Source organism: Pseudorasbora parva, chromosome 13, assembly GCF_024679245.1.
Source record: "Pseudorasbora parva isolate DD20220531a chromosome 13, ASM2467924v1, whole genome shotgun sequence".
NCBI classification, from domain to species: domain Eukaryota; kingdom Metazoa; phylum Chordata; class Actinopteri; order Cypriniformes; family Gobionidae; genus Pseudorasbora; species Pseudorasbora parva.
The window spans coordinates 20,630,724-20,647,204 of NC_090184.1; the positions used below are offsets into that span (position 1 = coordinate 20,630,724).

A 16,481-nucleotide genomic window follows, 5' to 3' on the forward strand; every position below is an offset into this window, starting at 1 on the left:
CGTACAAGCTTAATCAATGCGTGTCCTTGTGTGTGAAACAGTTTGGAAATTAAAATGTTACATGCCACATACATGCCAAAATTAAAGCGATTGCATCTCAAATGCATTTCAGCACTTCATTCAGTCAATAACTGATTTTATTTTATATACAAACAGTAGGACATGCACTGTGGCTGGGCAGCAGTTATGGTCAATCACTAATTATCAATTATCAAATTGCATATGTGGTATAGAGAAATGGCAGGAATCCTCTTCTGAAGTCGTGGTTTTCCTGGGACACTCCCATGTCTCATGAGGTGTGTCCCTGCAGCTGTTAAACTGACTTAAAATGAAGTATCCTCAGTGTCTTTCTATACCATCCTGTGGTTCTTAACAGAATTATATTACAGAGAAGGAAAGCTGTGTCTCTGCCAAAAACCTGGTCACCCTAATTTTCAAAAGTGCGACACACTAATCCCACAGTAACCCAATAGACTTTCCCAAGAGCAGATGCCAATTAAGCACATAAATGTTCTTCAGAAATCACAGAGGTACATGTAGCTCTTTTATTTATGTAGCAGAAATCTATTTTGAAATATTTAAATTGATTTATACAAATGTTTTGCACATATAATCGCTCTACATTTTTTTCTAAACGCTAAACTTTTTGCTCAAATGTAGGTCAGAATTGTCAAAGCCAGCAGCGGCACCGAGGCTGAGCGATGCTCCCTCTACTGGCCGGCGCAGGTAATGACATAATCGCCTCGGCGGCTCTGGATTGGCTCCAGGCGCATAAAGGCTGGCCATCAGTGTGCGCGCCCTGCTCGTTCACAGATTGGCGCACCGCTGCTTCCAGATTATACACTTCTGCGCTTTCAGAAGTGCTAGAGACGGATAGAAGACACCGGCACTGATGAGCTGGGGACTATTGTGAAACTTTAGAGATTTGTGGTATTATTCTCACACCTTTTTTTGCGAGGAAGTCATCGCGTGTTGTGGATTTTACTTTTAACATCTTCTGAATACTTAATTCTCGGAGTTTTGTAACCGGCAGGACTACTTCAAAGGTAACAAAAACTCTTTAAGCTATATTCCCCCTTTAATATACTCCAAATCTATTATAGAGTACATTAAGAGTTACTTTTCTTGGTCTGTTAATTAATTAAATAAAAATACCTATAACTGGTCTATGTATTCTCCTGTAACGCGCAGGTTTGGAACGCATTTTCGGCAGCGTTTCGAAACCTAGTGTGCTGTCTACCTAGGCGGTTTTTCGGGCACCATGTTCGCGTTCGAACGTTCTAGTCGAGATTAGTGTTTGAAGGCGCATATTATTCTCAAAAATGCTTTGTAGCTGGGTTAAACACTAGGTAGTAAGACATTCATTATAGTAATTGTGTTGTAACGAATTTCAGCCATTTTTTGTACAACAGGTAGACAGTAGGAGTAGGTAGTATCACTGGGAAATGTCACACGCGCTATATCTCAGTAAACAAGGATTTGTTTGTTGTGTGTGTGTGTGTGTGTGTGTGTGTGTGTGTGTGTGTGTGTGTGTGTGTGTGTTTTATTAAAGATAAAGTTGTCATGTTAAATAGATTATACTGGAGTTAAAATATGACAACTAGCCCTATTCTCTTATTAATGTGTATTGTAATAACTTTGTTTTAGGCATCTATTGGAACACCACAACTTCCTCCGTGGTTCTGATATGGGACTTTAGGTACCTCTTTTCTGGAGTGAATTCGGCTGGTTTTTAAAAAATTGCGCTCTTCCAGAAATGGTGGGGCATTTACATTTGCAAGCTATGGATGAGAGTTTGAAAGGAAAGAACCGGGAGGGACTGCTCGATAGTCCAGATTCAGGACTCCCTCCAAGCCCCAGTCCACCCTTCTACTCTCTGTCGCCAGGGATCCTTGAGTCGCGCACCGGCAGCTGTTCAACCCCGACTGAGCTGCAAGGATACTGCAGAAAGGAGAGCCGGGAAGGCAAACTGGTATGCATTCATATAATATATTCATAATGAAGTCTCAGAGCTTAAAAGGATTTATCACACAAACATTACAATTCTGTCATCATTTACTCACCAAAAGTGGTTCCAAACTTGTATTCATTTTTTTTTATTTTGAAGAAAATGGGTAACCAAACAGCTGATGGCCCCCATTGACTTCTATAGTATGGGGGAAAATATTATGGAAGTCAACTGTTTGATTACAGACATTCTACAAAATATCTTCTTTTGTGTTCAGCAGAATAAAGAAATCAATGCAGGTTTGGAGTAACTATTTTTGTTTTCGGTTGAACTATGCCGTCAAAGGAGACAATTTCAAAGGAAGTCAAAAAAAAAAAGTCAAAGGAAGTGGAACTATTTCCCTATCAACCAATCAGTGCACTGATTTTAGGGATAGGGTTAGAGTACTTGTTGTCCAGGAAAAGCATTTTGATGAAGAAACATGCCCTACTTGGATAATAGGGATTTTCTCAATTAAAAAAGTTAACTCTTGGTCACTCTAAACCAGGCCCGGCACCAGAGGGTGTGCCAGGCCCACAATGGACATCCCTTTGCCCCCCTCTGGACCGAGCCAAACTCAATTCGCAGTCAGACCCCCCAACCCCACCCCGGAACATGACATTTCAGTTGCTATCCCCCCTTAGAAATATTAATACTCTAAACCCTGGGTAAGCAGAATCCTGGGTTATCTTGGTTCACGTTTCACATTGCTCAAACTTTACCCAGGGTTAACTTTACCCGGTCTGTTGCTATAAGCATCTAGCTGTAACATTTTAACCACATTATTTCACACTGGACAGCAATGTGGGGTTAACATCACTGTTGTAACCTTGCTTGACAATTACAAGTGTGAAACGTTCCTTTACCCGGGGTAAAAAGTTAGGTTTAGAACAACAATAACCCGGGGTGAAGCATTGGTTGAATAGGGCTTTTCACACATTTTTATTGACTACATTCACACCACAGCAGAATATTATTGTGTACATTAAGTATGGTTAATGTCTGGTTACACACACACACACACACTACATTCACACCACAGTAGAATATTATTGTGTACATTAAGTATGGTTAATGTATGGTTACACACACACACACACACACACACACACACACGCACAGCTACTGTGCGTCACCAGAGAAGTCTGTAATTTTTCCGGAAGATCCAGTTATGATATTAAAAAAACATATCCATGTAGGAATCATTCACAATAAGATCAATAGCATGCATTTAGAAAATAGATAGGGTGAATTTTAATTTCATGCCAACTTTAAATAATGAGATATCGGTTGTGATTTTGTTGTTATGGCAATTGCCATTTTTTTATATTTGCTTTAGTCATTGTCACTATGGATACAGATGATATTTACAAATTGTAAAGGGGTTTAATTTCAGTTACTCATTCGTGCTGACAATATTCAAGCTGATTCTGTATGAACAGGCCACATGTGAGTAACCAGTGGTTAAATTGATTAAATCCAAAACACCTTGTTGGAATATAGAAGCATGTGTCATAAATACAAACAGATACTGTTGACAATGTTGAGGCCAGGAACAAATAATCAGAGGTAATAGAGCAGAATCCTGAAATAGTAAGGGGTTCAGGTGCTCATGCCTCCGGAGACATACTCTAATGAAGTGAGGATGACAAGGAGCGGTCAGAGAGAGAGAGAGTTTTTGTAAACAAGTTGACCTTGTGTTTGGTGAATGTGGCAACTGTAACCGATCTCTATCCGTCCTTCCTTCCTCATAGCAACCCTTTTACACCCCATACACATGCGCAAACAAACAAGCAGCCCTTAGACACACAAACACACACACACACACACACACACACACACACACACACACACACATATATATATATCTCATATGCTACAGTATTACTCGACAGCGCATGTTCACGTTACAGTATACCGGTACACAAGTGCTTTGGCATTACCCAGAGTCTTATTTCTGCCTCTGAAAGGTTACATAGCACGCTAAACTAACAGTGTCCACATTTGACACGATTATCCATTCAAATGTAAGTGCCACTTCATACTGAACTAAGGCTATTTTACCCTATGGAAAACCTCCTATCAGTGTCTGAGTATTTCAGAGTAACCAAACAACTTGAAGATTCAGATTAGCATAGAAAGAAAACCTCTTCCAACACTTCATACTGGATGCTTCTTCTATGGCAGGCAATTAAGTTTTCCCTGTGAGGAAACAGCTCAGTTCATCACAAGTCAACTGTGTGTTGAAGCACTAACAAAACAACAACTTTTATCAAACCGAGAGCCCTGAAATGATACGCCGTATGACTGTTAATGGGATTGAGCTGCATTTGTCTCTGTCGTGCTGCATAAATGCTTTGCCTGAGCATGCCACTAAGAACAACTATCTAAAGGCATTTTGGAAAATATAAATGATCACTCAGACACTCCTCTCAGAGAAACGTGCTTGCACTTGTTGGAAGATCTTTCCAATAAAGCGTCTCGCTCAGTAAAATAGAAAGGAGCAGCATGACTTTTTTATACTTTTTTGCAGTATACCTTCAACACTTTGGAAAGCTATCATGCCAGCATCAACGAAACATCCCTCTGTAGCAGTTCTTCTGAATATGCCTTTTCCAAAATCCTATTACTTAAATGTATACAAATGTGGTCCAGCGTGCATGCAACATGCATTATATGAGGACCAAATGCTCTCGCAGAGTAGAAAAGAAAACGAATGCATACAAAGCCATCATTGTTTTCCGCACTTTGCATTTTCCATTAATGGCAACCTTGTCTTGTGGGGGTGTCTATCCCAGCATGTATATACAGTATGCTATTTGCAGTATGCATGTTTGCAGAGGATTGGCCTTTTTTCCTCTCATTTTGTGGCTGGGTCTATTCTGAGAGTTGTGTTTGTATGGCAGCATGTTAAAAAAATCTCTCCAATCTATTTTAGGGCCTAACAGCCGAGTTGTTGCAGTTACATAAGAAACGGATGACCTCTGTTTGCTTAAAGTGAAGGGTGCATTGGCACCTCTGAAACAGTCTAATGCTTTGAGCACAGTAAGGATGCGTGATATGAGTAACACATGAGATGTATTGATAATAATACAGCTATAACGTCAACAATGTCGACAGCTATGCAAATATCCCTTTGAGACTTTAAAAAGTTCATAAAGAGATTGTAAAACTAACCCATATGAATTGAGTGGTTTAGTCCAAATTTTCTGAAGAGACTCGATCGCTTTATATCATTAACCAATTTAATTTAGGCTTTTAGTGAGCGAGTATTTAATGAAAAATAAAAGAATTTAATAACCTGATTTAAAATGTAATAACACTGTTAAATGTACTCTTTAGCAAACCTCAAAATTATATTTTTTCATATAGTACATTATAATATTTTGTTAGTTTAGTTTTTTTGGCTTTGTTTTTAATTGAATTATAAAATATATAAGCATATCTTCTCTTTTGATAGCCAGAGCCATGTAGCTATTTTTTGAAAGCAACTTATCAATTACCCTGCTCTATTATTATATTATAATAGATATTTTGCCAGTGTCTGTTTTTGGAAGGCTCTGTATAACATCAAATTGACTTTTTTTTTGCATTTGATGTTATATTTCTAGTTATATATATATATATATATATATATATATATATATATATATATATATATATATATATATATATATATATATATATATATATATATATATATATATATATATATATATATATATATATATATATACACAGTACTGTGCAAAAGTCTTAGGCCGCATGTTAGTATTTTCTCCACAAAAAATATTTTTATATTTTGCAATAGTGTGTCAGTAGGTAATATCAGTTTACATTTTCAAATATTTATTTTGCCATTAATTGTAATAATCCATTCCAGTGAGATTTTTGTGATCGACAATCTCACCATCATCAAGTCCATCTGTGATTACATGAAAAAACTGAAAAAACTGAGACAAATTCACAAGAACTGCGACAACATCTCCAAGATACTTGAAGAAACCCTGTACTGTACCTGATAAAAAATAGTATGTATAATACCTAGCTTTCTAGAGGTTTTCTAGGCGTCCTTGGATAAATTGTCAGACCACCTGACACAATCAGTCTAAATAGTGATTCCACTGTAATAACAAGCTTGTTTTCAACCTTCAAGCTTTGATTGAGAAATGATCTGAAGCTTGACGGTTGAGCCGTCCGCTGCACCCGTCACCAGACCTTTAACTGCTCTGTCCCTGCTAAGATCTGCCTCTCATGTGAGTGTGTGTGGAGTGGCGGCATTGTGTAACACCCATCCTGGATTTAACACACGCTCTCTCTTGTACTCACAAGGACACAAATGCACATGCTCAACAGGGCAATCCCTCTCTCTAACTGGCCTGCATCCATGAGACAACTGCATGATGCCAGAAACCTCTCATAAACAGCATATAGGTTAGAAAAGAGACTATTTTCATTTTTTGGGTGCTCATTATGTGTTCACTTTATTCAATTAAACCAGACCACCCTCTGTCACATTCAAAAACATATCTAAAAATGCATAAACAGCATTGTGACGGAATGACACCAAGAACATGTTTCTCGGTGTCTCTGGCCATATTTTATTTCCGTAGTGGCAAATTTAACTTGTGCACAGAATTTGTTTTAGCATAAAACATTTGTGAATAAAGCACTGATTCCATACCAAGATAATTTTTTTTCGCTTTCTGGGAAATTGCCACAAAATAGATGTAATATAGTTGCTGCAATCAGGGAAGCCACTGTTGCTCTTTTTTCCTACATAAGGAACTTGCATCTCTGAGCACGCAGACAAAACACAGTAAATGTTGTCTTGCATTTGGATGCCTGACGTTTGAGAATGCAATCATGTGAGACACTTCTGGGAGAGAAAACCAAATCATTTTTATGACAGAATTTGGCTCAGTCATTTCAGAATGATCAAACCAACATCAGCTGGTTAGTCCAGTCTTCCAATCACATTCACTGTTAAGGCAACGCCACGAGTTTTTTGTTGCTCATCAAGGGATTTATTCAGTAAATGTGTTTCCATCGTAGTTTATATGCATGTAGGATAAGAAATTAATTTGCCTCAGTTCAGATTCGAATATGCGCATTTTGTCGCTCTTGTGCACTTAATCTGATTGATGCAATATTATTAGAAAAATAATGAAATGATTTATGATTATATATTTATAGTGTTAGATTATTTTGATTTAATACCTTCTCATGTGGTGTGGACCATCACAATTCTTCGGATTCCCCCGAAACTGGTTCTAAAGCAAAAAAAAAAAAAAAAAAAAAAAAATGCAGATTGTCATCTATGAGTATGTGAGACTGTAAACATTTCCTTGATTAAAAGAATTAACAAAATGATCAGCTTGAGCTCAGGAAGAGGCCACGCTTCCTATGTCACGTCAGATGTTCATCTGATGATACCCTGCTGAGGAATTCGGTTTTATGAGGTGTCAGACAGAGTAAGGAGTGCGTATACGTGCTGAACACTGCGCGCGCGCGTTGATGGCTGGAACAGGTGGAGGCACAAGCCGCCATGTATGTGTGTGTGTATATATATATATATATATATATATATATATATATATATATATATATATATATATATATATACACACACATACATATACACATACATATACACACACATACATATACAATATAAACTAAACTTGAAGTGGCTGGACTATTAAATTTAAAAACCAAAAAATTCTGAAAATAGCCTGACTTCCTTAGTATATAGGCAAAAAACAGTGTGTGATAAAATAAGTATGTCCGAATTCACAGTACTATAAAAAGTACAGAGCAGCTGAACAGTACCTGGATGACCTACTACTTCCGGTGAGATTTTGAAGTGTACATACAATGAACACTTTACTATCCCATGGGCCATGGGAGAGGATTTATGAATGGCAGTGAAGCAATGCTGAAAGGTCACATGATAATGACAGCAAAGCGAATGTAGTACATCCAGATTACTTTCATACTATATAATACTTTTTTTTAAAGGTTATGAAGCAATTATAATAATAATAATATAATATCTAGTACCAACTAGATAGTATAGCCCAATGGTTCTTAGAATGGTAAGGTACTGTTCCAGTTGTGTTTCCACTTGAGCCTGGTACAGCACAGAACCATTCTCAGCACAGTTAGACAACCGGGCCAAACTGTGCTGTTAGAATCCGTGAAGTGACGTCAGGATTTTGTCACTTGTCTGTTGCCTGTCTACCAGTTTCTCTGTTAACACGGCTTGTCGATGTAAACACAAATTAATGATAAAAAATCATAAGAAATATCTGATCATCCTCCGTAATGCAATTGTTATTTACATTTCATATCATCAGTAAACGTTTTTTATCCAAAGCGACTTACATTGCATTCAAGGTACACATTTTTACATTATTGTCAATTCTAGCTTTCCCTGGGAATGGAACCCATGACCTTGGCGTTGCTAGCGCCACGCTCTACTGGTTGAGCTACAGGAAAGCTACTTATGTGATATCGGACTCAGCCCCTGTCAGGTTTATGTTCCATTCTTTGGACTCTTATTTTGATATTCTGTTTTTGTTTCCTTTAGTTCCTGTTTCTCTGCTTTGTTTAGTTTTTGTTTTCTTTGGTTTGTTGGTTTCTATAGTTACATATTGGTTGCAACGATGTTGGAAAGCCAACTGACTGCTCAAACAGCTCATATTCAAACAGACACCAAAACAACAGCAGGCAAAGTAGGATACATAGTCTAGGATTTTTGCACAGCTGTTGTTTTGCTAAATGCTAAACAGTGTTCTGATTCAGAGGACAAACTATGTCTGTCTATCACATACTCAAAATAGATTACTCAAAGATTACTCAAAATTAGTAGTAATTACGTCACGGCTACTTAAAAAAGTATATTATATGCTTGTAATATAAATGTAATCCGGATGTTGTATAATTGCCATGTCGTCATTATCATGTGACCTAGCACTGCCATTTACAAATCCTCTCGTAGTCTCATAGGATAGTAAAGTGTCAATTGTATTCAAAATCTCGCTGGAAGTAGTAGGTAATTCGAGTACTTTTTAGGCTTGTTTCCACTAAGCGGTACATTTCAGTGGAAGGGTCATGAATATTAATGTTGAGCTCTGCTCTGATTTATTTCAGCAGCTCACAGCTCAGAGCAGTTCAGTAAAGTGGCTCGTGAGTCCTGACCGTCCTGACAGAACACAGACTGGCTGAATGACACATTAAGCAAAACATCTCAAACGGAGATTGATAAAATGCAGCTTACTTGTTTATTGGTGTTTTCAGATCATCCACACGCGAGAAAGAGCTCTCGTTCGTGCGGTTGCCAGATTTCAGTAATTAAATCCCCCAAACAGAGCTTTTCTGTGAAAAGAACTTATATAGTATCCAGTGTTACCTAAACATATCCAATCTGGCAACCATATGCACGTGAGCTCTCTATATATCAACTGTATAATTTTTTGCAAGGGGTATGTTTATTGTTTTCAATAATTTAAAGATTTGATGTGTAGCAAGACCGCTCTAACAGCCTAACGTTACTATCCAAATAGAGACCTGCACTCCCGCGGGACCCAGCACAACCGAGTGCGGCGCAGGTTAATATTTGATGGGTGAATGCGGTTGCGGGTGAACAAAATAAATAACTAGAAACAAATAAACCTTTATTTATAATAAAATAAAATCGATTTACAGGCCCATGGATGGAAGGTAACTCTCGCGTGGTTCATAGGAACAGCCAAGCCTACCACACAGTGGCAAAATGTCTGCGCCACATAACTCTGGTGAACCGCTTAGTGCTACAGATATTAGTTCTTGTAAGATAGTCAGATCCATGCGACCATCTGGGACATGTAATCATTTTGCCTGAAGCGTAGTTGTAAAAGTCTACTCCTGAATCCTGATAATACAACCAAGTGTTCAGCTGAGAGAAGTATAGACTAACGTAAACCGGAAGTTCGTTACCGGCTTGTTCTACGTTGCCATAGCGATCATGGGAAAGGTCAGAGTTCGGGAAAGTTATGGATATGGTTGAAAAGGTGACGTTTGCTAGAAGGATCGCGTGAACGATCTGTAAGCAAAGTACCTACGGTTGTATTTTGTAATACAGAATAACATTAACCTTTGTCATTAGACACACTATTTAGTTTTGTATGGTACTTTGTGTTTCCTATTGTTAGTGTACTAGGATCTTTTGTTATCTAGACAATGCTGTCTCGCTAAGAAACTTTCAATTTAATCAGAAATTGTTTAAACAGCTAGTCAATAAGTGGATAAATCACTTACTGTTTGCAGGAATGTTGCCCCTTTCTTTAGTTTAAGACGCTGAGTGAAGCTTGCTTGAAATGGGCCGAACAAAACGAACGATTTGTTGTCGTATCCGATTATAATAAACCTTAACCATGTGTCATGAGAGTCGTTTTTGCTATCTGTTTACCATCAGTGTCTTGTTTACCATCAGTAGATTCGGCTTGTTTGGACAGATGCAAATGTTGGGGGCGTGCATATAAATGATCCCCAACGCTTACGTCATGGTTGGGTTTATGTTGAGAAGCACTTTTTTTTTCTGTTGAGTTTTTGATTTACAAGATTTACATAAGAAATAGGAGACAATGGTGTTTGAGACTCACAGTATGTAATGTACATTTACTAAACTCTTATTATTTCACCACGGCAAGGTTAATTCAACTTTTCATTCTAGGGCACCTTTAAGACCTAATCCACGGTTATGTGTCGTCTTTGCACCTGGGGGGCACCTGAGACCCGTAGTGACAACTTGTTTGACAGCTGTCAGAATCGCAAAGATGGATAGTGACTGGAGTGACAACAGTAGCTTTGCAACAGAGCGGTCATCTAAAGTAGAGGACTTTTCTTCACCATCTTCACCTGAAGTGGAGGAGGGTGAAATGTCTGTAGACACAGAGCCTTATCAATCGAGCCGCTGGCTCAAACTGCGTTAACTCCCGATGCCGACGATGCTCCTTCATTCATTCATGCTAGCGAAGCAGCAGCACAAGAGAGAATGAGATCACTAACTAATCTATGAACATTGAACAGCCATATCCTTATACTGAATGTCACTAAAAAAGCGCAGAACCAATAAGTTCAAACCTAATAGCCTATTACAACAGATTTCCTCAAATAAAAGATAGACTACATATGCCAGCAGTCTAGCATGTTACGGATTTGTTGTTCGTTATCACGCCAACCATTTGCGTGTCAGGGTTTGTCTGAAAGCGTCTTAAGTATAAAAATTTTCTGTAGACATGACGGGTGGCAAAAATATCAAAAGAAAAGCTTAACATGTACTTACAACTGCATTATTTATCTGTATTTTCTTCATTAGGATGTTGAAAGCAAGTGACGAGAGAGTTTCCTTCATAATGTTTCTACTTAATGTAACACGAGCGCTCATACTGGACTGAAGCCGTTCTCATCATGTGATTAAGGGAAGACATTACTTAGGGCGTGGTGAGCTCGTGCCAGGGGCTTGGTAGTGAGCCGTTGGAAGTACCATCCTACGTCACGAAGTACCACGACGTCCAATAGGAAAATTCGACCGCAGTAGCCACCGTTCAACCTTAAGAGGGCAGCACTAAGATGTTTTTACACCATATATTATAGAATTAAAACACTTTATACCCAAATGTCAAAACATAAAGCCCAGTCTTGCAGATCATTAACTAAAAAAAGTTAAGGGTTTAGTTACCCTTTAAGAATAACTTCAGTGCCGGTCTTTGTTCTTTTCTCGGAGAAAAGCTTAACTCTAAGTCCTTCAGGGTCACGGTCAAAGCTGATTCGAAAGACAGACGTTCGCCAGTTTCTGTGTTTACTAGTAGCACACAAGTGCAACTTGGCCATCGTCATTATGTTAAGCCCCGCCCACAGACTCTATACATGATGTGATTGGCCCGACCAGAGTTTGGTTTTTACAGCTCAGAAGTGTATTGAGAGTTGCTAGATGATACTCGCGGCAGATTAGATTTTTTTCTTGTAGCCTTGGCTCAGCCAAATGCCGAGAAGCAAGAATCTGCTGCATGTCGTCCTCTGTTGTTTACTATGCTTTCTTCTTCTGCGATTATCATTAGGGCAGTGGAAATGCAAGCCGAATCAAGGTTTAGCGTCCCAATTCACTGTACTGTATTGAACCGTACCGCTCGGTGGAAATTAGCCATTTGCCTTCTCTTTTAGGAGTACTGTGAATACAGACCTGCTATCATTTTGTGATGATAATGGATTCTTAAAAATAAATGCAAATGAAAAATTTTATCTGAATAAAATTATGCAAGAATGATAACAGTAGCCATGGACAATGGTCAATTTTACAGTTTAGCTGTCATCATAAAGTACATGCTAAAATGTATCAATCAGAATCAAGCACTTCAATGTATATGTGCAAATATTCTTCCAGGAATTAACATTAATTTATTTAGTTGGTAATGAGGTGTAGCTAGATGGCTAATGTCATTTTTTTCTGTGCAGCTGCCATACTTGCTCCTGAACTCTCAAAGTCCAGATGCGAGGTCACGCATGTACCCTGTAGTCTATGGAGAGAGCATTGAGGTCAACCCCAAACCAGAAAAAGAGATCAAGTGAGTAGAGTGTGTGTGTGTGTGTGTGTGTGTGTGTGTGTGTGTGTTTGTGTGTGTGTTTGTGTGTGTGTTTGTGTGTGTGTGTGTGTGTGTGTGTGTGTGTGTGTGTGTGTGTGTGTGTGTGTTTGTGTTTGTGTTTGTGTGTGTGTGTGTGTGTGTGTGTGTACAAAATACTGTTATAATAAAATATGTCCTGGCTCTTCCAAGAATTTTAATGGCAGTGAATGGCAGCCCAAAAAAGTGCATCCACCCATCCAAAAATTAATCCAGACGGCTCCTGGGGGTTAATAAAGGCCTTCTGAAGCAAATCGATGTGTTTGTGTAAGAAAAAATATCTATATTTAAATATATAGCTTCTGCCAGACCGGCTTCTGTATTCGAGTATACAAAGAACGTTTAACGCCTCTCGCTGTTGAAAATGCTTGCGCTACGTCTGACGTCATACCGGTTACATTTTTTTTTCTAATGTTGAATACAGAAGGTAGTCTGGTGGAATGGGCTGCCATTATAAAGCTTGGATTAGCGTTTATATATATATATATATATATATATATATATATATATATATATATATATATATATATATATTGGGGATGCAACAATACAGTTAGTCCACGGTTCAATACATACCTCGGTTTTTAACCACTTCTGTTATTAGGCAACAGGAACTTTCTTTATTTTACTTAAAAGACTTAAAACCCCTTATTAAACTTTTACCTAAAAAAACCCTGTACACATTCCTAGTGTATTGCATAATATAAAATAAATATATATAAAGATTACAGCTCAGGCAGCTCAGAGATGTAAAGTAGCATTTAAGTGTGAAATCAAATGAATAAATGGAGGGTAAAATTAAAACTACACAGTCTTCAATATACAACATTTATTAAAAGCTATTAAACATCATTTTAGAGGTGAACTGTCTCTTTAAGGACAAGTGGTTCACTAGGCTGCTGCTGTCAATTGAAGACCTGGTCACGTCATAGACGCACACGATTTTATATGTTTATATGTTAACCTTGTGTGTATTTGACAGTATTAGCGCAGTAAGACCAGTAATCAGATGTGTTTGACAGAACAGTTCATAAGCACGCGAATGAACGGGCAAGGCTTTAAAACGCTGCTAAACACCCCCTAACTTTAGTGCATATGATTGGATATTTGCTCATATCAGCGCGTAGACTCACAGGCACACTCAAACAGAGCCGAAATAAACTGACAGGAATATTTCAAACGGAGGGAAATGGAAATAATAATTAAATGCAAAACTGGAAGAAGAAGAAAAAACGTAATTCACCAGCGCGTATTGAACCGTGAATGCCATACCGAACAGTTCAATATTATATTGAGTATTGTTACATCCCTAATATATATATATATATATATATATATATATATATATATATATATATATATATATATATATATATATATATTTCCATTTTAACTATTTAACCTGATTTTCTGTTTGTGAGTTTAAGCATTAAACTCTGGGAAAGTGTTCAGTGATCCAGTAATCTAATTCATCCAAACAGTGCTAATGTAATGCCAGGCTGATACACCAGAGAGAATCGAGACTCACAGCGTGTTTTAAGGATTTAATCATTCCAGTATAAATATATATATTAGGGCTGTCAATAGATTAATATTTTCTTTACTGATTTAATTGCACCTGTTTTGTGGTGCGAATCTTATTGTATTCGTCTGAAAGAAGAATGTCATATACACCTAGGATGCCTTGAGGGTGATTAAATCATGGGGTAATTTTCATTTTTCATCCCTTTAACAACAGCTTCATCTGAGCTGCATTAAATTCCAAGTTTGTGTAAAAAACAGATCATGTTCCCCGGCAGGTTTTGAGAAAGAGCTTTTCAGCAGAATATCTGAGCAACTGTACAGTCACATGGTAAACATAGCAAATTTACTTAAAAATAGTGCAGAATCTGAAATATTTCATCATTTTGCAACATAACATTTACATTTTTTAATAAATACTAATACTCAATGATTTTCAAGCTGGTCTCAGACTTTGAGCGATCCCTTCTATATTGTCCGGAATCTTAGTTGAGTGATATTGAATTCATGTCTGTTGATCCTCGTCAGGTTCAACTCTGCAGTGAAGTATGCTTCGGACAGACATTTTCGTGACCAGGTGTACTGCGCCCAGGTCCAGACCGCCACATCCTTCAGCGAGTCGGTGGTGGCCGTCCAGAACTGCACGTGGCGCAGCTACAAATCAGAGGTTCACTTCGAGCCACGGCACAGGCCGTTACACTTCCAGAGCACGGCCATCGTGTTCCCCAAGCACGCCCGGAATACATACCGCACCACGCTCAACTACAACAGCAACAGAAACGCAGCCGGGCGACGGTGGTTTGTGTCCACAGTCAGGCTGGAGTCCACCGAGGACGCCAGTCCATGCATCATTTACACTGAAGACCTCTGAGAGACACACAAAAGAGGTTTGTTATCGTTCCCGAATAAAAAACAAAAAAACACTCCCTTTGGTTAGAGAGCTACAGTGAGAGTATGTGGACTCAGATACTAAAACCTTGATTCAAAATGGATGGCAAGAGACTTTAAAGAAAGGAAACGAGAAGTCAGTGAGGGCCATTTTGTTGTTTCGCTTCCGGTGACGTTGGTACTTGATAGTGGGGATCATGAGGTAGAGTTGTGTGTGTATGTGTGCGGTCTTTACATGTGTTGCATGTCAGTGATTTATGTACATCTTTTATACCTGATTAATATCCACTCGTACCTGTCAGGTGGAGGGAAAAGCATTTGGAGCAAAACTGTGTGTTCTGTTGTGTGCTCACATGAAATGTGTGCTCGCAGAATTCCATCGATAGATCTGCAGATTTACTCAGAACACAAAAGAATGTTATTTAAAAATGTTAAATATTCAATCAAAATCTCTTTTATCTGTCATAGTGTGTCTGGTACTATAATTTAGCTTGGTTACATTTTAGAGCCTCAAATGGTATTTTTTGCAGACTAATTTTAATATATTTTCAGCTACAGTAATTTGATATGGTTGTACGCTACACTCATAGAAGAAAAGGTTCTATATAGAATCTTAATGAGTGCCTCATCATGGGAACCCCTTTATATATATATATATATATATATATATATATATATATATATATATATATATATATATATATATATATATATATATATATATATATATATTACTTTAAGGGGTTCCCATGATGAGATAATTTTATGGAACTTTTAATGAAAAGGTTAATAATTTCTTACATTTTATGAATTAAACAGCTTGTAAATAAACTTGAAAGTATTATAAAATTATTCAAAACATTTCTCCTTATAGGCCTATAGAATCTTTTTGCCATAAAGTGTAACTTAGGGTTCTATAAAGAACCTTTATGGACCTTTTTTCCACAACTGTACTAATAAAACTGACTTTTGTCTGTTTTACCATTTGAATGACTACATAAAACGATGCTGATTTACCCTAAAAATGTAAAGAACATGCTGAGTCTATGGGCCGACTTCATCGTCTTATTCAGTATCGCTGATTCTTAATAATGCTCAAACAGGAAAGAGTTCACCACACGTGTAAATACAATTCAAACAATTATCAAAGACTATAAGCACATTATGAGTGGATGAGAGGGTCAGCACTGGCATTCAGCTGTAGACTATCAGAGAACATGTAAACTGTATTTAAGTTGCACTTATGGAAAGGTTTCTTTTTCTTTTCTTTTTTGTTGGCTGTAAATGTGTTGGTATGACTAAGGGCAGATCAACATGTAGGAGCACTTGAAAGGTTGGACCAAAGATTTCTGTTTGTACCTCAGAAAACGTGGAATCATTTCTTGCACAAGAGTTTCAGAAGCCGACCGTCGTGCTAATAATTC

The 16,481-nt window shown here is 37.8% G+C and overlaps 1 protein-coding gene across 1 annotated transcript; it reads left to right on the forward strand.

Annotated features, from left to right (window-relative positions):
• Window positions 1-804: 804 nt before the first annotated feature.
• rflna (refilin A) lies at window positions 805-15,692 on the forward strand. The gene is made up of 4 exons (XM_067413405.1): window positions 805-1,046; window positions 1,648-1,972; window positions 12,485-12,594; window positions 14,698-15,692. Exons 2-4 carry the CDS (start codon window positions 1,757-1,759, stop codon window positions 15,038-15,040), a joined length of 669 nt encoding a protein of 222 aa, XP_067269506.1. The 5' UTR covers window positions 805-1,046; window positions 1,648-1,756; the 3' UTR covers window positions 15,041-15,692.
• The last annotated feature ends 789 nt before the right edge of the window (window positions 15,693-16,481 follow it).